Here is a 25,509-nt window from a genome sequence, read left to right on the forward strand (position 1 = left end):
AACCACAAGACTCCTCGGATCCATTCAAAGGGTGGGTGGGCTCGCGTTCAATGGGACAGTCTACTACTGGGGTCCCACCGAGAGGCGCCGTGACAGACAGTGCTGCCTCAGAGCACAGCGCACCGAAGCACCACCTCTGGTTCCAAAGGTCTGCGTGCCACAGGGCCACCCGGCACTCGCCAAGGGAGGTGAATGGTTGTTTGGCTTTGATTTCTCATGAAACACCGTGTTATTCATCCGGCATTGTTGAGGCGCTGAGTTTCCCTCCATTTCTGCGCTGAGAAGGGTGCATGGGTTCTTTTCGGTCGGAAATGCCATTTGATAAATTTCATTCTCGTTCGTGGGACAGTCCCCAGTCGGCACTGCAGGGCAGGGCGAGGGCAGCCGGCTTTCAGAAGGAGGACCCTGCTGCTGTCCCCTAGGACACCAGGGGTTGGCCAGACTCCTCAAATCCAGACCCTCGCCCAGCTTGGGGGCTCACGGAAGTCAGCAGGGCCCCTGGGGTGGCCTGTCTGACCCCTGAGAGTGGGGTCCTGAGGCATTTTTCTGCACTTACGGAGCCTCAGCTGCAGTCCAGGCCAGAGCCTCCCGAAATGACTCAGAGCTCCGGCTGGGTGGGGGTCAAACCAAGCCGTGGGTCCCGTCTGCACCGGCCTGGGTGGCAGGGATCACAGGGCCCAGGATACAACATCTCCTTCCGCCGCAGTGGCCCCTTTCACAGACTGGGGTCTGCTGACCCAAACACCCCAGTTCTGGAGTGAAGAGAGCGGGCTCCTGGTTGTGTAGAAACAGAAACCTACTTAGCAGGGAGTTAAAAGCCAGAGAAAGGGGTTGATGCTGACAAGAAGAGCAGGTTCTCGCTCGTGTGGATGAGGCGAGTATTTATTCTGCTGGTACAACGTTAAGTGCTCGCTGTTCCCGTTCTTTCACGCGGCACCATCCACGTGCCCTGTTCGCACTGGTTTCCGCGCACACTAGCTCGTGGACACTTCGGGGTCGTGTTGAAAAGTGCCCGCTCTCTTTTCTGTTCTCGCAAATGTGAACTGGGGGCTCAGCAAGGTGGGGGAATTGGGCCAAGGTCACCCACCGGGTAAGGGGGGGGGAGTCAGGATTCCAATGCAAGCTGCACTGACTCCTCAAGCCATCATTTTTCCTGATATTCGGAGCTTGCAAACGTGCCTGAGCAGGAAGGCAGGTTAAAGCCAGCGACCTCTTCGCTCTTCTTTGCTGCCTCTCTAGGCCCAGCTACGAGAATCTGATGATGTTCAGAGCAAGCAGGTGCCTGGGTGTCCAATCACATATGGGGCGGGGTGGGGGGGGGACAGAAATCCATGGGTCCCTGTAGATCGTCCCCTCCTTCCCGTCAGGGCCCGTGCTCACCGGGCACTTAGACACGGGTTCGTTCACCCGTGCTGCGTGTTGGACAGCGCGCAGTAAGGGAGTTCTGTGCGGTGTGCAGAGGGGCCCCCGGACGGGAACAGAGAACCACGCCGTGTCCTCCATCCTGCGGCCTGCCGTGGGTTCCACGACTGAAGGAGACTGGGGGTGTGGCCTCCTGCGTTCATTCAGAAGCTCCCTTCTTGCCTAGGTGTGGGACCAGCTCATTGTTGTCAGCTGGGTCTCACTTTACGTGCCATAGGAAAAGAGGCATTGAGTAGTTCAAGAAACATGTATTTTACTGGAAAAAAAAATTCTATGGAAAGAGAACTTTCCCCAGGAGTAATCTCTCCTGTGAGCCTGTGGGGCCCCGTGGGCTTTTCTAAGGATGAAACCACCAGCCATCTGCGAATGACAGGGACCGGATGACCGCCAATCCCCTTTGGAGTTCAGCAGAAACCCGAGAGCCAGGTTCTCGCTGAATCCACAGCCCAACCTGGGAAACAAAGCATGATCTTCCAGGACCTTGGAAAACCTGGTTGGAGGAGCTGGGTATCGCCCTGGGAATGGGCGGGAAGGGCTGGGGGCGGGGCTGGAATGCTCCCATTAGTGTTTGTTTTGAGAAATAGACCCGCCCTCTGCAGGACCCTGTTGGGAAGGTCTCAGATCCACGTGGGGCCAGTGAGAAAGCAGCGGGAATTAGCCTGCAGCGGTGCAGCCTACTTCCACACAAGAATAACAATCACAACGGTAGACATGTCCCTTTACTGAGTGATCACTTGGTGCTAAGTACTATGCTAAGTTTTTATGATTTTACTGATTATCACAGCAGTTTAAGTTTTTCTTCCCCACTTTATAAATGGACAATCTGAGACTCAAAGAGGCTGAGAAACCAGCCCTCAAACAGCGGAAACCCAAATCGCAGTTCATTCCGCTCTGCCTTGCCCTTGGAGGGGAGACTCCAGACAGAGCGTAAATGACCCCTGTGGGAGGGTCACAGCGGCAAAGGAGATCAAGTTCATCAGACACGTGATCTCTCCAGCCCCTGTAACTCCGTGTTCTAGGCCAAGGGAAAGGTAGACTAAAGATCAGTGAACCTCTGATAAAGGAATTCCTGTTGGTGCCTGGAGTGAACTTCTCTGGTGTGTTTAGATACGGGAGGGGGCGGGAGACCTGAATTTGCCAAATCCCTCATTCTTGCTAAACCTGATCGTAAGCAAGCATTTGCAGAATGCTTACAGCGTGCCAGGCCTGTGCCAGGTGCTTTACCGCCATATCTTATTGAAGATAAGGCGTCGTTATCATATCCCCATTGTAGCGATAAGGCAGCTGAGGTTCAGCCCTGGCTCAAGGTCTCACCAGCTACTGAACTCCAGGCCACGACTGCAAACCAAGGTCAGTCTGTTGTCTGAGCCACCTCTCCTGACACTAAGCCCGGTTCGCTGGCTGCCCCAGACCACAAGGTATAAGAGAGGCTTTGCCAATAAGAGCTGCAGTTTTAGCTCAGCTGAGTCAGAGAGCGACCACAGGAAAGAGACTCAGATGGCATCGGTGTCTACAGTCCCACGAACAGTGTGGCGTGTCTGCACAGGGATTGCGGGGAAGCAACGTGGCCCATGACTGTTGTGTTGAATTAGGTCGTTGCTTTTGAAGGGCTTAGCTGAACCCAAAGTAACCACAATGATAGCCCTGCACAGCTCGGACTCCCGGGTGGTCAGAATCGGTCATTCGTGTGCCTCTGCACACATATGTGCATGTGTCTGTATATATGTATGATTATATCTGTTTTCAAACTGTGACTTAATATTTAAGTATTCCTCCAGCCATTTCTGTGACTAAAAAAGCACATACCAAAAAAACTGTCTTGGAATTTCCCAGCGGAGGGGAGATAGCCCTTGGGCCATCTGTCCTGACTTACTGCATTCCTCATTCCGCTCCTGACTCCTGTTGTGTAAACATGTTTGTTCAATGTGAAGCATCTTCATCGCTCAGATTCCCTGTTTATAGCTCATCTCCTTAAAGCAATAAATCACCAGCAAAGTGACTGCCTGGAAGTGGTGGGTCTTCTTGTTTGTTCCGTCGTTATGAGGCGCTGACGAAGCGCTGAGCGCGTTCAGTAAGTGTGCAGATGGTGAAAATGAGGCCCCAGCTCTTTTACGGGCGGTGACGAAAATAGCTAAAAGTTTGGGGATGCACTTAGCAGCAGGAATGCTGGCATTCGGAAAAGACCAGCACTACAAAGGTGTCCAGGCTGGGAGACAGCACGCCTAAACATGAAAACGGAAATCTTAGCGTTCATTCCTTTGCTCAGTCACTCACTCGGTTATCTGGTGCTTTTCTGCGCCTCCGTCGAGACTGGGGTACCTCGAGGTCAGGGCCTATGACTGTGTCCTCTGAGCTGAGCACAGCCCCTGGCCCCTGTCGGGAACCAGGCGAGCCGTCGGAGGGAGAGGCGGATAGACGGAGCAGCCGCCGCCAGCTGCCTTCGGAACCGAGGGGGCTAAGAAGGAGTGGGAAGGGGGCCCACGATACGACCAACACAGTTCTGACTCGGGGAGTCCAGTGGCACTTATGTGCTTGGTCTCTCCCCAGGGCCCCTCAGGCCCCTCATCTGAACTGCGGTTCCCTCCGCGGCGGAGCGTAGGAAACGACGGTGCTTTGTTTGTGGTGGTGAAGACGGACGATGATCAAATGCCCGCTGCGTGCGGAGGTTCAGACCGGCGCTGCACGAGCGCCTTGCGAGCACCTCTGTTGCCCGCCGGGCCTCCGTGTCCTCTGAACAGGACGATCAGGGATCATTGAGGCGGTGAGAATGGGAGTCGAGGTGCGTCCGCGTAGTCCACTCATTTCCTTCTTATTTCCAGACAGCAAATAGGCAGCGAAAGTCACCAATGTTCGGTTGAATGCTTTTTTATTTTACTCATATACCGCCTGACCCCCTAACTTTTTTATTTTTATGTTTCATTTGGCTTCTCTCATTGGATGAAATGGCCAACTGCTCTTAGGCGGGAAGGGTGTCCTATTTTACCGCGTCTCCCGGATCAGCGTGCCACCCAGCACACGGTCCGCTCTGTGACCACATGTGCAGGTGGCTGAGTAAAGGACATGAGTGACACATCTGACACTTTCCAGCCAAATCCCCATCACACACTACTCCCCAAAACACATTGTGTGATTACAATAAACATCAAGGAGAGACTGGAGTGCAATAAAGATAATCGCCACATACGTTGTTTCCAAGAACACCTCTATCCTGAAGCATTACCTTTTTTCCCAAGTTGGAATTTAGATAATGCAGTCCCGGGCATGTCTTCCAATGAACGTGCGGACTCTGGGGGAGATTTCAGGTGACACCACATAGTTGAAGTTTTGGCAAAACGAGATTTGAGGCGTTAAAAAGAAACGGAGTCGCTTGTGCTGAGCCCAGTCAAGACTCGCTAGCTAAACTAATTGCACTGTCAGCCTCTCTCTCCCAGGAGTAAGATTTTATTTCACAATTTTTTTTTAAATTTTGAGAGTCCATTTATTCATTAAAGCTGTAAAACCGTGAAACGAGGAAGGGCTCAGGACTGAAGGAGCGAGCTCAGGCAGGGCTGCTTCGGCTCACTGGGGAGTCCGAGAAAGGGGGCCCCGGGGGTGGGGGCAGGTGCGGGCGCCAGCCCTGGGCGAGCTGAGGCTGCCCGTCGCTCCCCTGGCGGCGGCTCCTGTGGGGACTCTTCAGGTTCAGGAGAGACACACCTGAGAGGGAAGGACGGTGTGGGCACGCTCCCCGGAGCGAGAGCGTGCCAGGGGCGGGATTTTAAATAAATGAGTCTGGAATGTCCCGGTCCACACTAGTGGGGCAGTCGGCCTGGTGAGACCCCTGCCTCCCCACAAGGGAAGTGACCTTGTCTGTAATGACCCACTTTTCAAAAGCGTTCTGGTGCCAGCCTCTTTCTGCCCATAAAAATCTTCCGTTTGCACCAGTCCTTGGAGCACGTTCTGCCTGCTGGGTGGGGTCCTGCCTGATTCATGGACCAGTTAGCAAAGCCGTTTGACTAGATCTTCACAGTTACTCCGTTTAACTTTGTTCTTTAACAGAATGAAGTGGCCCGAACATTTTATGCTGAAGGTTAAAAAACACAGCAGAGATGCCCGTGTCCTCTTCCTTCCCCTCCCTGATAAGGGAGAAACACAAAAAGGGGATAGATATTCAAGGGGTCCGAGTTCTGGCCGAACCTGGGTTCTTTCCAAATGGAGGACTGAGCAATAGTGCCTTCTAAGCACACGAAAAAGTGGGCACCCAGCCCACGGGGAGTGCCACAGATTATATTCCGTAAAAAGCGTTTCCGGACCTCCACGCCGAAACCGACGACTCCTACTTTCCACACAGTGTTAACACAGAGGATTTCTTAGCCCCTCCCACAAAAAGGGAGAGGAAGTTACTAGAAGCAGGCTTGTCTGCAGCCGTGAGAAAACGTCAGCTCTCCAGCAGAAGAAACGAAGGGATCGAGGATGAGCTAGAAAGCACAGTGAGTCAGCCACATCTGGGCGGGGCTATTGGTGGAGGGGGAACAGCCCCGCAGCCAATGAACAGCCTGAGGGGCATCCAGGATGGGAGTCCCGGGGACTCACTGATGTTCCGCTGGCCCAGGACATCGGTGGGTGCTTGCGCAAGCTGTGTGCTCAGGTGCTGATTTTTTTTTGTTGTTGTTGTTGTTGTTGTTTTTTAAGATTTTATTTATTTATTTTTAGAGAGGGAAGGGAGGGAGAAAGAGAGAGAGAAACATCAATGTGCGGTTGCTGGGGTCATGGCCTGCAACCCAGGCATGTGCCCTGACTGGGAATCAAACCTGCGACACTTTGGTTCGCAGCCCGCGCTCAATCCACTGAGCTACGCCAGCCAGGGCTCAGGAGCTATTTTAAAGGCAGAAGAGATGTGGTCTGGTTTAGACGTGGCTGCACAAGCCGTTTCATCTCCTGAGCCTTGGAGTTCTCATCTATGAAGTGAGGATATCTCAGTGTCACAGGTAAAGAGAAGAGGAGGCAAGAAACTAAAAGCTGAGCTGAATATTGCCATTACTAGAGGAAGTGCTTATTTATTTAGCAACAACCTCTTGTTCTGTGCTGGACACTCGTGCGGCCCCTGGAGATACACAAGAAATGCTAGTGAGGGGAAGAGGAAATGTGAGGCGAGGCGTGTTCCAGGGGCCGCACTGGCGACTGAGGCCAGGGCGCCGTTGCCTCCCGGTCCGTGCTTCCCTGGGAGAGGGCCCTTCCGGAAACACGTCTCGGAGCAGGCATGAGTGAGGGCCTGTCCTACAGCAGGCAGTTTGCGGTCAGTGGACTTAATTCTTCACAGGACATAGCAATTCACGGGCCACAACTACACCAATGGCTGGGAGCCCTTTGTTGCCTGTGCGTGGGGGAGGGGGCGGGAGTGGAGTGAACCCAGTCATAGTTGATTGGACAGTGAGTGGAAACACCTGAGTCCAGCTGGGCTAATTAGATTCCTCCTGCTTTGGGACGCAAATACCTGATTGGTTCTGGGTCCGAGGGCCAAAAGGTCTTGTAGGCCCGGGCTTAGGACCTCCATTTTGTGCTTTGGAGATGCCAAACAGTCTGGTCTTAGGAGGAAGGAGGGGCATCTGCCCACAAGGACCCCTCCCTGATCTCAACTGCCTCCTCATAAGGTCAGGGTCACCTTCCGCCCTTGCATTCCACGTGGGCCACAGTCAAAGGGTTTCCATGCAGCCCGGGAAGCCCGAGACAAATCTGCAATGAGATGATGTAGGCTGCATCTAGAACCCACTGAATGGTTCACACGCTGAGGCTGTGTCTGAGAAGGCGCCATGAGGAAGGAGCGGATGGAGACCTGGGCTGGCCCTGCACACCTGCAGGTGGTTGAGCTCCGTGCACACCTGGTCTCCCAGCTGCTGCAGGGACCTGCGTGCCAGGGCATCGCAACCAAAACAAGCAGCTCTGGGAAGACTCCCCAGCTGGCAAAACAGCCCCCAGGCGGAGCACCTGGGTGTAAATAACAGCCAGCACCTGCAAAGCCCTGCGGCAGTTCACTCCCTGGTGCCGCCCCCTCCCCAACACTGACGTGTGTGCGCCCACTGCCCTGCTGATCGCCCGCTGGCTTTCCCACCACCTGCCCCTTCTTTGTCCTGACTGCCGCCCGGAGCTGGCGCCAACAGGCACTTCTTATTGTGAATGCGGAATACGGATGAGCTTACGCGCTCCTCCTCCCGCCCCCGGAGCAGGGCTTCTCCACCTGCGTCCTCAGACCAAGAATCCACCAGTGGATCTCAGGGGCCACGTCCTTGGGTGAAAGAAAATGCATCTTTGTTTTTTTTTACTAACCTCTAATTACAATTCAGCATTTTTCTCTATGTAAACATGGGCACAAACCCTAACGTCATCTGGCTGAAATCACGTTATGTTTTTCTTAGTGCAACTGTGGTAAGTATGCAAGGTATTGTGTTGATCGCTGCCTGGAAATGAAGCGGAGCCCTGCCTCCACCTCCTGATTTAGCTTGTTTATGCGAAGCACGTGATGCTCTGCCACAGGGTTGCACCATCGGGGCAGCTGTACTCCATCCACGGTGAGTGGTTTCTTTTGTAATCTTAGGCATTGTATTGTATGCATCCAATCCTCTTCCTGCCCCACTTCCTGCCACGCACGGCACGCACGGCACGCACGGCACGCAGTCACGCAGTCACGTAGTCACGTGCCCAGGGTCCGTGCACAGCTTTCTCGTAGAACGCGCACACCTCCCGCCCTCCGTGCCGGGGTCCGTGCTGGCCCTCTGCTGGGGATGCCGTCTCACCCACCACCCGCACCCACTCAGCTCCTTCTCCGTGTTCCGGAGCCAGTTCCTACCGGACGGAGCCGCGGATTACAGCCCCTCCACGCCCCACGACGATGCCCTGTGTGTGTCTGCAGCTCAGCACACACTCTGACACCGTCTCCAAGGTACGAGACGAGAAACCATTATGGATAACAGCATGACAGCCGTTCGAAGCGGGCGTGTCTCCAGTGGGGGCTGCGCTGGGTGTCTTGCTTCGAAAGGAGGGTGGGGAAAGGTGAGGGCAGGGGAGAGGCCCGGCAAACGCGCCCGGAGCCCGGCGATCCAGGTTCCTTCCGCCCAGCGGCGATGAGCCACGCCGACCCAGCAGGAGCAGGCGCTTCCCCTCCTCGGCCTTCGTTCCAGAGACCCGGAACCCTGGCCGAGCCAGGAGCGAGGCCTCGCACAAACCTCCGCGGAGGGGCGTGCGGCCGGATGCCCGACCGCGCTTCTCAGAACCGCCGAGGTCAGAACCAGGCAGGTGTGAGAAGCCGCTCCAGGCCCCAGCACGCCGAGGAGACCTAGCGACTACATGTGCTGTGGCATCCTGGCGGGACCCTGGGACAGAAAAGTGGCAACAGGGAAAATGGAGGGAAATCCCAGTCAAGCGTGGAGCTTGGTTAATAACAATGTGTCGATGTTGATTTCTTTTTTTTTTAATGTTAAATTACCATAGGTTTTTTTTTAAAGATTTTATTTATTTTTAGAGAGGGAAGGGAGAGAGAGAGAGAGAGAGAGAAACATCAATGTGCGGTTGCTGGGAGTCACAGCCTGCAACCCAGGCATGTGCCCTGACTGGGAATCGAACCTGCTATGCTTTGGTTCGCAGCCCGCACTCAATCCACTGAGCTACACCAGCCAGGGCTCCATGTTGATTTCTTAGTGGTGACCGACGTACCATAATAATGTAAGACATGAATAATAATGAGAACTGGGGGAGGGGCATATGGGAGCTCACTGTACTCATAATTGTTTTATAAATTTTACACTAATCTTCAAAGTTTAAAGAAAAATGGGAGGTTATACTAAAACCTATTGCACTTTTTTTTTTTCAGTAGAAACAAGCATTGCTGTGGTTGTTATTAGATGTGAGAAAAGGAGTGATCTTCCCACATGCATTTCTAAAATAAACATAAAACGTAAAAGAAAAAAGATGTTTCCCTCCCCTGGCAGGTTGAAAAGCTTTACCCCTTGTCACTGCACTGTCCCGGCTTTCGAGCAGCGGAATGCGGGCTGGTCTGACGGGGGAGGAGCTGTGATGTGACATACACACTGGTGTTCGTGGTATAAAGGAAAGAATGGGGGGGGGAGAAAAGGAAAGAATTTGAAATGGCTGAATAACTCTTACGTTGATTTTATGCTGAAATGGTAATATCTGGGGTACATTGGGTTCAACGAAATGCATTATTCAAATTGAATTCACCGGTTTCTTTCTTGCTTGCTGTGGCTACCAGAAACTCCGGAGCTGACCTTTACGCTTGTACCGGACGGCGGCGCTCCGAACCCAAGGCAAGAGGCCCGTGGCAGCTGCCCCAGGTAGGGAGAGACCCGTCCCCTGTGCCCCAAGGCCACAAGCACGCGCTCTCGGGGAGAGGGAAAAAACACACAAGCCACTGCAAAGTTACAAATTTATTGGTCTGGAAATAAATACAAATATCTCATTAAGAAACTCCTCTGGAAAAGACTTGTACACAGCGGTTTTCCGTCTGGGTTCGGCCATTCCCGCCCTGACCCCTGACCCCTGCACACAAGGCCAGGGCAAGCCTCCCAGGGGCTACGTGGCAGGCGAACCGCATCATTCGTCACTCCTCAAGCTCCCCACAAGGTTTGGCGACCTCCTCCTACTGACTCCGGGGTCCCAGAAACCACGAGGTCCCAGCGGCCAATGCTCAAAGTCCTGTTCACGCTGATCAAACCTCCTAGAAGATCCGTGTTAGCCAGAATGAAGGTCAAAGGGCAGTAGTACAGGAACTGGGCAGCGACGCCGGCGTTGCCCCGAAATGTCAGTGGTGCCACCCCGTTCAGAGAGAGGGGGTTAGAGGGGTGGGGAAGAGCAGGAGGCAGGAGCAGGGAGGAAATCCTGTGGAGTACACGCCCCAGAACCCTTGTGTCTTCAGCCACCGCCCCCCACCCCAGTCCCCACCCCGGCCAGAAGCAGACGGGCCGTCCAAAGACCCAGGAGTGTCACCAGGCCAGAAACACTGGGCCATCCAGCTCAGATGCAACCCCAGTTGTCAAAGGCTTAACTCAATCACAGAAGATTCCTGGAAACCAGGATGGGATCAATTGCAATCACTACTACACTGGATTTTGTCACAACCACAAGGACTCTCTGACTTACATCTAGTTCCCAAGCCCCGCCCCACCCCCACCCCGCCCCAGCCCCCGCCCCCAGTGCGTGGAGACTCCGGGCAGCCAGGTCCAGCTGTTCCGTGTGTCCCCTCCACCTCAAGGAAAGCAACCACATACTTAAAGGATCTTCCCCGTGAATGAAATAACCGTTCATTCATGTATTTGGGGTGGGAAGCAGGGGCTGAGGAGGAGGAGGCAGAGAACAGAGCCGATGCCTTAAACCCAGGACACCAAACGTTTGCTGAGACCGTTTTTGGTTTTGTTTTGTTTGTAAAGCCAGGAGATTTTCTTGCCTGCTTTCATGTTCATTACACGAACGTGGGAAAAGCAGACTTGTATGCTTCAGCATTAAGTATATATATATACATATACATATGCACGAACTTCAAAAATCTATTTCAACGTCACTACGTAGATTTGCTTTTCCAAACTGGTCTAGCCTCTACACAAGTCCCACCTCTTTTTCCCATGTCCTGTTTTGTCTAAATGAGTGGCCCACAATTCCCTGTTCCCTCCCCCCGCCCAAACCAGAAGAGGGTTTTGTTTCCAGAAACTGGGTCGGTGGGTCCTTAGCTGGAGAGGAAACCGGAAGTAGGTGGGCTGGACTTCTGACAAAAATGCCCCTTAGAAGCAGGATGCCCAGGTCGGCCTAGGCTTGGAATCCTGACACAGTCCCCTCTGGGTTGCTCGTTTTTGGCAGTTTGGCATCTCTGAGGGAGGGAGAGGCTGCGGCCAGCAGGCCACCGAGGCGCTTCTTTTCCTTCCACCCACCCCCGCCTGGCCCTCGACAAATCCCTTCTGACATTGGCGTTGCCGGAGCTCACCCTTACACAATAAGCTTTGGATTAATACCGAGTTACGTGCAGTGTGGCAGGCAGGGGGCAGGAGGGGGCTGCAGGAGGGGGCAGCTATGGTGGTCCCACAGTCCGGGGTGGGTGGGGGGGAGCGGCCGTCCACCCAGGCCGCCTAGCAGGACACCTCCATGGACTTGGGCCCGGCGCTGCTCCCGGCGGAGCCAGAGTTGGGGGTGATGTCCAGGCGGGCGCCCTCGCTGGTGTGGGAGCGGCTGCGGGTGCCCTCGCTGGTGTGGGAGCGGCTGCGGGTGCCCTCGCTGGTGTGGGAGCGGCTGCGGCTGCCCTCCAGGGACGTGACGCTGGAGCCCGAGGCCGTGCGGGACCGCATCAGGCGGGTCATGCTGGCCGAGGGCACTGGGGAGAGAGGACAGAACCGTTAGCGGTGGGAGAACGCCAGGGGCAGCTCTATAGGTGCACGAACTTCACAAATCTATTTCAACGTCACTACCTAGATTTGCTTTTCCAAACTGTTGTAGCCTCTACACCAGTCCCAGCAGCGCGGGGTCCTCGGCGCCCGGCCTGGCCGAGAAGTCTTGGCGTCCCACCCAGCCTCCCAGTGACCCAGCCCCTGAGCGCCCTGTCATCCTTGCGCCGTCTCACGGATGCAGGACGGCGAGGCCCCGAGGGGGTAAGGACTCTCTGCAACCGCAGTGGCTTCCCCTCAGACCTGGGTCTGACCCCCCAGTTCTGGCACTTGCTGACCAGCTCTGTGACCTGGGGAGCGTCCCCCTCGGAGCCCCGCAGCCCCATCTATAAAATGGGAACACTCGCGTGGACCCCACAGAATCGGCGCTCGTGTGCACGTCTGCCGCCCTGTCCTGTCAGCCAGCACTCGGATGTTAACGAGGTCAGCTGACCAAAGGTGGGGACTCCGAGGCCACGTGGTGCATCTGTGGCAGAGCTGGCTGTCCGTGGCCTTGTCCCTTTCCCGAGAAGCCCCTGGGCTCCCAGGGACTATCAGGGGCGCTGCCCATCCTCTGGGGCTCAACACGCCCTTGCACGGGGCAGGCGGCCGGTAAAATGTAACGGGGACAAAACAGTCCCCCGTCTGTACTGGGTCGAACAGTGCCCCCAAACTCCTGTCCACTGGGATCAGAGCAGGGCCTTATTTGGAAAGAGAGTCTCTGCAGACCTAGTAAGTTAAGGCGAGGTCCCAGGGGATTAGGGTCAACGCTAATGCTGTGACCGGTGTCCTCCCAAACAGAGGAGACAGAGGCCCAGCCACACAGAGGAGAAGGACATGGAGGGTAATAGGCGGAGATCAGAGCGACGCAGCTGCAGGTCCGGGGACCCCGAGGGCTGCTGGCAACACCAGAAGCTTGGAAGAGGCGGGGAAGGAACCCCCCAGACAGGCGGGAGGGAGCACGGTGCCACCCACAACCCCGACTTGGGACTTCCGGCCAACGAACGGCGGTGGTGTGAGAGGGTACATTTTTGTTGTTCTGAGCCACCCAGTTTGTGGGGATCCGTCCCGGCAGCCACACCAGCTAAGCGAAACCTCACCGCAAAGGCCACGTGGAATGACATGGATGTCACACTGAGGCGGCTGAAACACGCTCATGCGTGTCAGGTGACAGCATTCACCCGATGGGCACACGTGTGGGCTCTCTGTGGCGGACACCTAAGCGCAGAGGCCACCCCTGCCGCACCGAATGCCCTTCTCCACTACGGGACAGTGTCGTGGACACGACGGGCTGGTCACGCCTCGCCCGCCACCTGCAGTAGGCGCTCGATACGCGACCACTTTCTTCCGCTTCGGGGGACGTTCTGGGGGCTCTAGCTCTGCCTGTGGTCTCCCTGCGACCTGCAGGATGCTTCGGCGACGTGGGGGGGATAAACGAGGCCTGCCTTTTGCTTCCTTTCTCCCCAGAATTCACTTTCCAAGCCGGAATCCGGACCTGGGGGAGGCCCAGCAAAGGAGTCGCGATTCACCGCCTGCAGGGGAAACGCAGGAGCCCCGGCGCTACCTGGCCACCCACTGCTTTGCCTGCGCGCTGTGTCACGGGGAGGGCCGCCCGGACGCACGGCGGGCGACCCACCTACAGAGGATTCTGCGGGCAGACGGCACCCGGGGACAGGGACCGCGCCCCGAGCGCCTACCGGTAAATCAGCCTCGCCCGTTCTCGGCCTCACGAGAAACTAAACAGGGCCGAGGCCAATCTTAGAACTGTGGTCAGACGTACTGTGACTATTTTAAACGAGCCAACGGTTTAAGTCTCGGAGAAAAAAGCGAGAGACGCTGGAAGTACAAAGACTTCCTAGTTAAGACGGGCACATAAATTATCCTTCCAAGCGGGAGGCAGGCAGAGCCCAAGCAACCACATCAGGGCAGAACCGCACGGCTGGTATTCCAAGGGGCACCAGCGGCAGCCACTCCCGGCACAGCGCTCAAACTCGCGGTTGTCCGTCCGTCCGTCCATCTGGGTCAGACCGCGGGTGTCTGACGAATCAACTACAATTATCCACAACACAAGCAGCAGCCGCACGGTGCTGCTGCTTACCCTTCAGCTCGCAGATCTGGTATTCTAGCAAAGACACTCTCGGTTCTAAATAGAAGCAGCTTCAGCACCCACTTATACTCAGAGCTATTTTATAGCTTTTAAGGAACCTTCGCAGAACCCCCACTTGGCTCTTGGCTTCATCTCTCAAAGCCTCATCTGTGTCATCACGTGTAGAATGAGGATAAGAGTATCTCGTGGGATGATTTGGGTGGTTAAATGAGAACGAATAGAGGACTTGTGAATAATCGTCCCCCACCACCGTCATCACCACAACTGAAAGTCTCTGGAGAAAGCAGTGATCAACGTTAAGAAAGATTTCCGTCGTTTCATTGTTCGTTGTCTCCTTGAAGCTGAAAAGGGTGGCCTTCACCCCCCGTCTCCGAACGTTCCCCGGTGTGAGACACGTGTCTCCTGTCCGACCAGGGAGGGAGAAGGGGCCCCGGCGGGGCGAGGCACTTGGTCAGCACTGCCGCCAGCCCTGACTCTCCTGCCCCCGCCCCGCCCCGCCCGGCCGGCAGAAGGCTGCAGCTGGCCAGGCCGTTCCGGGGTTCTCACCCCAACCTGGGGCCGGACACCACACTCCCAGGCCCCCGCCGGCCCCCGGCCCCCAACCCCCGCCCGCCGGGCAGCGCCACACTTACTGTAGCCCATGCCCTGCACGAAGTACTTGAAGGCCTCGGCGAGCTTAGCGGGCTGCAAGAGAACAGAGGGGACAGCGGCGTCCGTCACCAGGGCTCCCGCTCGGGAAGGGCCATGTAGGCGGTGCCTCTGGTCACCTTCCTCAAAGCCCTTGGCCCAGGAGAGAAGGCCACCACGTGTCGATACACGAAAGGAAAGGACCGATTTATGGCGTAGTTATGGGGGCTGAGATTAGCTGTGGGGAGGGAGGAGGAGTCAAAGGCGCTTCACGGCTGCGGAGGCTTGGCCTCGGGACATGACCTGTGTGAGCGGAGTCCTGCCCTGTGAAAGGAGGACAGGGAGCCACGCCAGCCGCTGAGGGCTGGGAGAGGCAGACCACACGGGGTGGAGGTGAAGAAGGGACGAAGGGACGGTCCTACCCGGCATCTGGGACGTAAGTAACCACGTATCCTGCGCCGCTCACGGGCTGACGCTCGGCAGCCTCATCTCCTTTTCCCCTGGCAACCGCCTTACGAGGTCAGTGCTCTTTCATACACACTCCCCAGCCGGTCAATAACCCAGCCCAGGGCTGCTGCAGGGTTCAAGTGGAAGGGCGCGTGGGAACACCCGCTCGCCAGGCCGGAGGAGCAGCGATTACACGGTCCCGGGTCCTCCCTGGCTCATTTCTCGAAACCCTGGGCTAGCTCAGCTCCTGCCAGGACACTTAAAGTGTTTTACAGATGGCCACGGTCAGGTCTGTTCTCACGTCAAGTAGAGAAGGAAGGGGAGGGAGGGAGGGAGGAGAGAGGCAAGGAAAAATGGCGCCCCTTCTGCAGGTCCAGCCCAAGGAGGCCCTGGAAGCACTCAGTCCCAGCAGGGGCCCCAGGGTCAGCTGGACTGGACGGGGGACGGCCCCATCACTAAGGCGTGGGCATTAACTCATGGTCATGTCTCAGCAGGGAGCTCCTGGGAGCTCTTCTGTTCCCCCCCTGTGACTGGGACTTCTCATTTCTCTGAGGCTACCCCCAGCTAGCAAATGAGCCAAACATAATAACAGACAGAAGGTTGAAAATATCTCCGTTCCCCATTGAGCGGATGCACAGAGGTAGTCACAGGTCTCAGAGGCACGTGCCGGGGAGCGGTGACAGGGGACTCACCTGGGAGATCTGCGGGAGGCCACCACAGTCCGCCATCTGGAAGACAGGGAGGCCGGTTAGTGCCACAGACCTTGGCGACGGTGATCCCTGCTCTGTGCACCGGCCGCCCGTGGGTACCCGTCCTGCCCGCTGCCGGGCGCCGGGCGCATCGTACACAGAGAAACGCCCAGCCCTCTCGCAAGGCCGCTTCTATTCCTGTCCGTCTCAGCACTGAACTGCGTCTTCTTGGCCACCCTGACTTGTAGCTTCTGATCGCAGGGCACTCTGCCAGGCCCTGTCTGTAATTCTACTCTGCTCCCCAAGAACGCTGGAAGGTGGACTGCCCCCTGTGAGGGGCAGAAACTGGGCCGCAGAGCGCTGGGGAGCCACACGCGGCCCTGGGCGCACACTCCCTTCACGGGTGCCCGTGGGGAGAAGCTGCTGGGCTCCGGACCCCAGGCCTCCCGGGCTCCCGACGGGCTGCCCCTGGTCAGTGGGCTCGCTCCCCACGCCGCTACAAAATCACCAAACCTAAAGCCATCGGCGCTTATGAACGCCACCCAGGCCTGTGTGAGCGCCGACCCAGGAGCGGGGGTGGCCGGGCCCCGGCTCAGGAGCACAGGGACGCCTTTCGGGGGAAATGGATGGGAAGAGCCAGAGAGTGGGTGACGCCAGGCCCCCCTACTGCCCAGGCTCAAGGTCAGATCCCAAGGGCGACAGGCTGTAGCCTGGAGACCCCTGGGGTCCCACAGAGGGATCCTCTCATCTTACCAGCCAGCACCCAATAGATGTTTGCGAACAGGTACGTTAAATAACTATTTCTCTCATTTCTGACCACCCGCTTTGCCTAAATCAGGTACAACTCAGTTTTTGTGGGAAATGTCAGCATTTCTAAGAACAAATGCAAACTCGTCATTTTCTTTGTACCTTGAGGAGAGTGGTCTTTGTTGGGTCCAGTTTCGAGTTGCACTCCACCTGGACAAGGGGAGGGAGAGAAATTTGTTCATTTCTACCTGGAGCCAAAGGCACGACCTTTGCCCCCTCCCCAGAGGCCCCGTGTTCCCACCAGCATGGAAGGAAGAACACAGGATTTGGGACTGAACAGATGTGGCCTTCCACCCCAGCCCTGCCATGACTAGCTGTGTGGCCTTGGGCAAGTCGCTTAACCTCTCTGAGCCTCAGTTTCCTCCTCAATAAAATGAGGTGAATATATTGTAAGGGGTTGTTACGAAGAGTACCGAACATGTACAAGGTGCTCTGGAAATCTTCACTCAGTGAGTGGCCTTGCTAACCCGCTGAGGCCAGGGAGCTGCAGGTTTGACATCCCCAGTCCCAACAACTGTCCTTCTGATGGGATCCCCTCCACCCAGCTGGTTTCTCTCTCCCATGTCCATGAGCCTCTTAAAAGTACATCCAAAACAGGGCAGCATACCAGCTTGTAACCTGTGAAGTTCACGGTCCCTACAGGGGAACTATCACCTCCCTCAATATGAACAATGTATCTCTGTTGATGCATCCTATCATGAGGCCCAGTGGGGGAGACGACGGCAGCCTCAGGGTTCAGGGAGGCACCCAGGCCCCCGTGAAATGAGCAGCTGTGGGTCCTGCTGCGCAGCCCACTGCACACAGCGTGTCATCCCTGCACGTCTCTGCCCCACAGATCCTAAGTGTCCCGGGTCCCCCGCTGTGGGGATGCTGGAAAGGCAGACCCTGTGTTGTGTCTCCACGAGATCACGGGAGGAAACTAAGGGGTGAAAGGAGCCAGAAAGCCTCACTTCAGCCAAGCTCCCCAGCGCCCCTTGTCCTGTCGGACGATCGGGCACCACCCAGGTCTCCCAAAGGGCAGGGACGTCTCCTGGCCAGGAAGCCAAGCGGAAAACACGCCCATAGAAACAGGCCAATGGAAGAAGGAGGGAGGCAGGGAGACAGACAAGCCAGTCGGATCTGGACTGCTGAGTTAAGCACAAGGACCAGGGGCTGGTCTCTACATACCACAGCGTCCACAGCAGGAGAACTGTCCCCAACCACCAGCAAAGCAGGACACCTGGGAGCAGGGAGAAAAAGGAGGATTAATACAAAGTTTATTTTAACGATTCTTAGGAACCCAGGTCTGCCAAGGTTCTAAAAAAATTATTTTGGTACTTTCTGCTCATTTTCCTCCATCTCCCCTCCACCCTCTGCTTTATTTTTGGAATAAAATAGGTAGGTTAGTCATTTACACCTTAGTATAAATTTCACCAGAGAATTTCTATGCCCTGATGTTTTTTATTTGAAACACCCTCCCCTCAAGGAAGGATGAGTAGGGTTTCATCAGCAATCAAGATCAGAGACAAAAAGAACATGGCTGACACAGGAGAGGGCATGTGCCAAGTTCAGGTTCCGATAATGTGGTTCACTCAAGGAACTAACAGTTGGCACCACTGCTGCTAGTGGAACACAGTTGCATGTTTCCAAACCTGTCTTTTCCTGCTAATTTAATAGGGCACTTTGGGGTGGGGGTGGCATCCTGCATCTCAGTCACCCCTGGGCTGTGAAGCAAAGCTAACGCAGTATTCGATGCAAAGTAGGTGCTCAATAAATTCTGTCCAAAGTGTGGTCAGAACTCGTCTGCGGTCCAAGGCTCCTGCCTAGGTCTGGGGGCCACCCTGGGAGCTGAGCCCCTGCGCAGGGCGAAGACAAGTGAGACGGGGTTGTGCCAGTCCCTGAGCAGACTCTCACTGGTCACCACGTCCTGCCAAACCAGAAGGGCAGGCCCTGCCGGGAGCTGGGAGCTGAGCTAACCAGACCTCGAGGGGGAGAGGAGCAACTCACTGCAGGGTGACCGTGTGCACTCCGGGCATGGGCCGCTCAATCTCCAGGTCCCGCCGGCTACGGAAGACAAAATCACCATTGATCGCATCAGCAGACCCACCCCGGGAGGCAGCCCCTCCCCCTGAGCTGAGCCCAGGAGGCCCTGCCATTGCAAGCCACCCACCGGACAGCCTGTGTGAGGTCACGTGGCTTTTGCGACACCACAGCCTCCTGGGGTCCATAGAAGTGGTTTCGGGGACATTTCCCATAGAGCCCACCTCGTGGCCGCCAACACCTTCTTTTCATGCGAGTATAAATCATGTCCTTCACCACAGAGGGCCCCTGCCTCCCTGGAGCCCCCACCTGACCAGTGGCTAGCCCCTCCATCAGTCTCTGCTTCCACCCTTAGTCTGAGCCTCACTCTCACCCCCAGCTCCAAGTCCTGGGCTCTCCGTGGTTCCCTCCGTGTGCCCACTGCCCATCCGACAGCCTGACCAGCTCCAGGTCTCAGAAAGCATTTGCAGAACAAATGGACCGCTCAGCCTCCCTGTCTTCACTCACGCGCTGGGATACAGCGCCACTCCCTGACCCCCACTGAGCGCCTGGGAGGGTGGAAGTGGACACTGGACTTCCTTACGGACGCCAAGGCACATCATGAAGTCACATTCCAACACAGGAGGATGGAGACACAGAGCCCGGGAACTCATTTTGGGCCCCATCAGTGGGAGCAGGGCAGAGCTGGCCCGGCAGAGCTGGCCCGGCAGGCTGCATGGAATCTCCCTGGAGATTCCAGAGCTTCTGGCTGGCACCAGGGGCCCCGAGCTGTCTCCTGCCCTAGCCGAGCTCCAGACAGGCGCCCGGTTATGGAACAGAGGGCTGCACCCTTGCCAGAGGCTGTGTGCAGGTGTCCGCCATCCTGGGAATGACTCACCTACTGCCCAGCAGCCTCCCTGGGCTCCTCCCGCCCCCAGTGCTTTGCTTCTCTCTCAGCTTTCCTCTCTCACCTGTCCTTTCCTATGGTCGCCGTGGTCACAGGCCCGTGCTCCCAACCCTGTGAGGGCGTGACCGAGTCCCACTCGTGTTTACACCCCCCGTGGTCTAGAATGGCAAAGTGCTCCGAACTCCAGGAGGCACCTCGCTAAGGGCACCTCGTCCTGATCATCTATTTGCTCAAATTCAGAGGCTGCTGCTGCTCCTAATATTACGATGCCCCTCTGCCTCACCCCACGACCCAGGCCCACGAAGGGAGCCTGGCAGGAAGGGCCGCGCCGCGGCCGTGCGGCCTCCGGTACCTGTTGTAGGCGTTGATGAACAGGTGCAGGTTGCCGGGGTTCATGTCGTTCATGATGTGCTGGCGGTAGGTGTGGACCACCTCCACGTTGTTCTGCATTTCCTCCTGCATTCGGAGAGAGAGAGACGTCCTCCCCTGAGCCTGCGGCCCTGGGCTGGTCACAGTCCTCTCCGTTCTCCAGGTTATCGAGGTAACAAAGCGAAGATGCCTGGGCCACAGACCTGCCGTGGAGACTGAGGGAGCACGCGGGAAGCCGCACCGAGGCGCAGGCCGCTGGGCGGACGTCGGCCGGTGGCCTACAGGGACACACACCTAGCGGGGCAGAGCACCCCCTTCCGGGCTCAGGACTTGCAGTTGGGACTGGAAGTCAGGCTCCCTGGCTCTGAGCCTGGCTCTGCAGGGGTTCAGAACAAGCCACCCCAAGATGCTCCTCAGTGGGGGGCAAGTTATTTTGAGTTGAGCCAAGGCAACCGAGACCCTGGGGGCTTGAAAGCAACTTCAGCTCCGCACCCTAGTGGCTTAACTATCTAGTACAGGGGTGCCACACTCATCTTCACCGGGGGCCACGCCAGCCTCACGGTCGCCTTCAGAGGGCCGAATGTAATTTAGGACTGTATAAATGTGACTCCTCCTTGACAGCTAAGCGAGAGCTCGGCACTGCCGCCGGGTAGAAACAAGGTGCCGGGCCGGATAAACCAAGGTGGAGGGCCCGGTTCGGCCCACAGGCCTCGTGTGTGCCACCTGTGATCTCGTAGAACTGAAATCAGGAACCTGGCCCCCAAAATAAGAGTTATCACCAGAAATGGCTTCCCAGCTGCCCACGCGACAGGCACGCGAATTCCTGGCCGCGCTTTCTCCCTGCAGTGGCCCCCCCAGCCCCAGGGTGCACTGGGGCTCCCGAGCCCCTCCGCAGCTGAGAAGGTCAAACACACCTCCATCTCCCTTCCCGTCTCCGACTCACTCACGCACTCGGGATCCCCATATGTATATGTATGTGGTTAAATTTGGTCGCTTTCTCGTGCTAACGTGTCTCAAATCTATTGTGTTATTTGATCCACCAAAAGAACCTTGAGAGCAAAAGAAAGTTCCCTCCTCCCTCACAACTCCATCACTGCCCCTTTCTTGGGAAAGCGCCTTAACCTCCCTGGGCCTCAGTGCCCTCAAAAAAAAGTGGGGGGTGTTAATATTACCCACTTCACCAGGTTGTGGGGTTTAGCAGAGGTGGTGCGCTTTGGAAAGCCCTTTGTAAACTGTAACAATCCACGCAAGTATTAGCAACTATTATTTTTTCACGGGGAGAGGTGAAGATTTTGCAAAACAAACACCAATTCATGCAACTGGGAAGCTGCCGGGAAGGACGGTCTCGCGCCCCACGGGGGCTGGCCGGAGCCTTGCGGAGGCTCTCCCCTCCCCGGTCCCCCCCTGCGTGGGATGCTGGACAGACGCATGAGGAGCTGGTGGCCCTGCTTCTCATCCGTACAGCAGCAGACGCCGCAGGTCCCACCAAACAGCCTGATGTGACCGGCGGCAGCCAGAGCCCGAGCGGGAGGATGCACGGGGCCGACACCAAGCCCGACGTCATCAAATCAGCAGTTGAGCCACAGAGAGACCAACTGGCTGTTCAAAGAAACGTCAGGAAAGTGTAGTCTGAGGGGCTGTGCTGGGGTTTCTGATCAAAACATAACTGTAGACACCTGGGATGTCTACAGAGACCCCAAGGAGCTCCCAGCGCAGCCAGGCTGGACTCCCGCCCTGCACCGGACCGCCCTCCTCCAAGGAGGCCCAGCACTGGCTGCGGTTTCTGCGCATTCCCACCAGTGGGACGGTCCACTCGGGGGGAGGACCGGCACCAGGCTGTGGAGTGGAGCCCACAGAGGAAAGTGGGCAGAATGGCGGTCCCCGAGACATGTCCACGCCAAATCCCTGGACCCTGTGCACATGAACTTATTGGGGGGAAAGGTCTTTGTGCAGGTGATTAAGTTCAGGATCTGGAGGTGACATCACCCTGGATTATCCCTGGGGAGGGGCGGGGGAGTCCCTAAATCCAGTGACACGTGTCCTTAGAAAAAGGCAGAAGGAGACGTGAAACTGACATAGGGGAGACCACGTAAAGACGGGGGCGGGGACTGGAGTGGGCGGCCAGAGCCCGGGAAGGCCTGGGTGCCGGGAGAAGCCAGGAGGACCCTCCCCGGAGCCCATGCAGGGGCTGTGGCCTGGCCAGCACTCGGGTCCAAGGTCCCGGCCTCCGGGACTGAAAGAGGATTCATTCTCATGATCTTCTGGCACCCGGTGTGTGGTCCTTTGCTGCTGCAGCCCCAGGAAACTGACCCCAGGACCGAACGCAGGGGCCACAGTGCCCCCGCCCCACAGCAGAGCCTCCGCCTGCCCCCTGGGCTTGTGCACAGCCACACCTGACACGGCCACACCCTTAGCTGGGGGGCGGGCGGTGACGAGGGGCCACCCGAGGAAACGGAGCAAGTCGCCCCGCACTGGGCAGCCGAGGGGTATTTCAGAACCGGTCAGCATTTGTCAGATTTTACACTTTTGCTTAATAAAAAGACTTACGTTAAAAACAGACAGAACAGACGGCTGGGTGAGTATGAATAACGCCCTGTTATTTGGTGGCACTGGCGCCACGCCTGGCGCGTCTCTGCCCCACGTGCCGGCAGCACACGCTCACTCAGAGGGGACACCCGGACGCCAGGCCGCGCTACTCACCTTCCCAAAGAGGTGGGACACCACCATGTCGGGGAGGGCTTGGGTCCACCCGGAGATCTGCGGGGACAGAAACGGTGTGGGGTTAGGGAGAGGGCATTCGCCGTGGGGAGACGAGGTCAGCCAACCCCCTCGGCCCTCGGGGCGGCCAGCACTCGGGTCTGAGGACGCCCCGTCGAGGGGGGCGCCCCATCGAGGGGGGCTCGGATACCGGTCTCTGGGGACCTACGAGACTGAGGCCCTGGCAGGCAGGGCCTGGGTCTCCGTCTGTTGCTTCTCCCCAGAGCCTCGGGCACAGAGGACGCACACATGTGCTCAGCGGGCCCGCTCGCTCCTGGCTTTCCCTGCTGCACAGCGCACCAGCTCGTCAGCAAAGACGACCATCCGTTTCCCCTAAACACACGCAGAGCTGCCCGAGGCCAGACCTCAGGGCCTGCTCTCCCTGGGTGACCCTACAGATCATCTCCTCAAGCCACTTTCCTCTCTCCAAATAAACTGAGCTTATTAAAGAAACAAATGGTTTTCTTCTTTTTACCTCTAACAACAATGCTAGGTTAGGTACACAGCAGGAGCTCCATAAATGCTAGACACACAGCAGGAGCTCCATAAATGCTAGACACACAGCAGGAGCTCCATAGACGTGTGCTGACCCCCTGCGGCGGCAGGCAGGGCCTGGGGGCCCCCCGCTGGGCGCCCAGGGAAGGCTGCAAAGCCGCTGGAGCTCACACTGCTCATCCGCAGCTAAGGGTGCCAGGAACCTCCAAGTCACAGGTCACGATGGGGATTATGGGAGCAACTACACACGTCACAGGCTCTGGCCCCGGTGCCTGACCCACAGCAGACCCTGATGTAGGTCTTTCCCCCCCCAGGGCGGGGGTCAGAGAGGAAGGATGCGGTGCCGCTATGAAAACCCACACCGCCCCTCAGGCTGCACTGCAGCCCGCGGCTCGGCTGATGCCCCCGGCTCTGCACGTCTGGCCCAGAACAGCTCTCCGGGAGCCAAACTGGCTGCCTGGAATGTCACTTCCTTTGCTGGAAAATAAAATAAAAAACAGGGAGTGTGTTCCGCTCCCGAATGTCACGCAGGCCGGAGGGAAGGGCTCCCGCCTTCTGGAAGAATGTTCCAGGAAGAAAGGCAACATCAGACTGGCTGGCCAGGACAGGGGCGGGAGGAGGGGGAGGGAGGCGGGGTGTGACCCCTCTGACCCTCCTGCTCCGACAGCCACCACCCTAGCCTTGGCACAAACACACTCCAGGATGGCCCCAGCTTGGAAGGCTCTGTCCTGTTTCAACTGAAATGGTTTCCCCGTCTCTTTGGCCAATACTGGGGCTTTTATGAAAACAACGAAAACAACAACAACAACAACAACAAATGATCATTTTTAGCAAACAAGGAACCCTAGACCACCAGCTGGAGTAGAGCTTCCCGAGGTAATGTGGGTCCCGTGTTCCAGGAAGGGGCATGTCCCGCCCCTTCTGTGCCCAGCCCGAAGTGCCCGGGTCGGGGGGCCTCTGACACGGGCATCACGAGGGCCCTCGAGCACAGCACGGAGCGGGGGCCGAGGGCCACAGGTCCAAGGGCTCTGCGTCCCGGCCCAACTCTCCATCCGCCTCATGTGTGCGGCCCCGGACAGCTTCCTCAGCCACCTCCTTCACTGCCTCCCCCTCTGCGCATGGTGTGACAGCCCCCACTCCCAGCGGTCCCACGAGGGGTAGATAAGGTCACGCACACCCACAGCCACGGAGAGCACCAATAACCACTGGTAACCGTTCCATCCACGCTAGCTGATGACTACTGTCGTAAAACTAAGTACCAACTACACACTTCTTTTGCATCGATGACACGTGGGTTCCTGGGATCGGAGGCACCTGTCCTGTTCATCTTTTTATTCTCAGCATCCCGAGAAAAGCCCAGCAGACACTCAGTCCCCAGCCAGTACTTCTGCCCACAGGGCTTGTCAAAGCTGGCCTGGGGCCCCTGGCCTTGCTGGCTTACCCAGCAGTGTCCTGTGGGTATCCAAGTGGCCACTATCTGAGGCCAGTGGACTACTCCAAGCCAAGCAGAGGAAACCTGCTTTCGGGTCCGAGCGAGGGGAGTCGGGGCTGGCGAAAGGGTGCGAGCAGGAGGGGTCTCTCGGTTCTGCCGCTCCTCCGGCAGAGGCGAGGGCACCCCTGCGTTTTGGGATCCCGCCAGCCCAGGCCCCCAGACTCACCTTGGACGCCGCCCAGTCCATCCAGCCCTCCGCACAAGGGTTCACGTTGATGAGGACCAGGCCCTCCACCATCTCAGGGTTGTTCAGCTGCAATTCAAGACACGAGGTGAGGGACACAAGCTGGCAACCTGAGATACCAGGAACTTTAAGTCAAACCGAAGGTGGAGAGGAGGACCAAGAAAGCGCTCGTGTGGGACACCAGGGCGGCCTGTGCTCTCGAGGGTCTCCAGCCCCTGCCCTATGCAGAACTGAGGTCTCAGCTCAGGGAACACTGCATCGGGTCCCTGAGGGAGTAGGCAGAGGAAGCCACACGAGACACAGATGCACACGTGCTCGGCGGACCTACTTGGACAAGTCACGACACCTTGGCGTACCTCAGCTGTCCTAGCTGTGAAATGGGTATATCATACGATCAACCTCATGATCAGACAGGCTCAGAAAGGCTCTTTAGCAATCAGTAAGAATTCTGTTACTTGCACAAGAATGTATGTATTTCATACACATATATGGGTATATATGAGATACAGTTTAGACCCAGACAGTCAGACCACGTTGTACCTATGTCAGCATTCCTAACCTCTAGCCAAGTCCAGTGAATGATAGGCGGTCAGAACACATCTGGTTGCATAAAATGAGCACCGTTGCATTTTTAAACAATTGCTACCGGCTACAGGGGCCCAGCAGCCCTGTCTTGGGCCCGCAGTCACATAAGTGGCAACTGTCATGTTAACACAGGTAGCTCTGATTCTAGTTTAGAATTAGCCAGGACCCAAGAGTCCCCTGAGTATGAAAGCTGTCACAAAGAAGTGGCACAGCAGGACACTCAGGGACA

At 56.9% G+C, this 25,509-nt stretch overlaps 1 protein-coding gene across 2 annotated transcripts in view; it reads right to left on the minus strand.

The window, feature by feature from the left end:
- Positions 1-10,697: 10,697 nt before the first annotated feature.
- NDRG1 (N-myc downstream regulated 1) overlaps positions 10,698-25,509 on the minus strand; it is a 40,041-nt gene continuing 25,229 nt past the window's right edge. For both annotated transcript variants that reach the window (XM_045861589.1, XM_045861590.1), the window contains exons 8-16: positions 24,678-24,764; positions 22,468-22,524; positions 19,751-19,854; positions 18,480-18,536; positions 17,661-17,712; positions 16,596-16,643; positions 15,690-15,725; positions 14,556-14,607; positions 10,698-11,767 (exon numbers count right to left, since the gene is read on the minus strand). In XM_045861589.1, coding sequence (XP_045717545.1) covers positions 11,526-11,767; positions 14,556-14,607; positions 15,690-15,725; positions 16,596-16,643; positions 17,661-17,712; positions 18,480-18,536; positions 19,751-19,854; positions 22,468-22,524; positions 24,678-24,764 — 735 coding nt within the window. In that variant the 3' untranslated portion in view covers positions 10,698-11,525. The remainder of the gene's footprint in view (positions 11,768-14,555; positions 14,608-15,689; positions 15,726-16,595; positions 16,644-17,660; positions 17,713-18,479; positions 18,537-19,750; positions 19,855-22,467; positions 22,525-24,677; positions 24,765-25,509) is intronic.

The sequence above is a fragment of the Phyllostomus hastatus genome, unplaced genomic scaffold (assembly GCF_019186645.2).
Source record: "Phyllostomus hastatus isolate PE091 unplaced genomic scaffold, TTU_PhHast_1.1 phas_scaffold_21, whole genome shotgun sequence".
In the NCBI taxonomy this organism is placed as follows: Eukaryota; Metazoa; Chordata; class Mammalia; order Chiroptera; family Phyllostomidae; genus Phyllostomus; species Phyllostomus hastatus.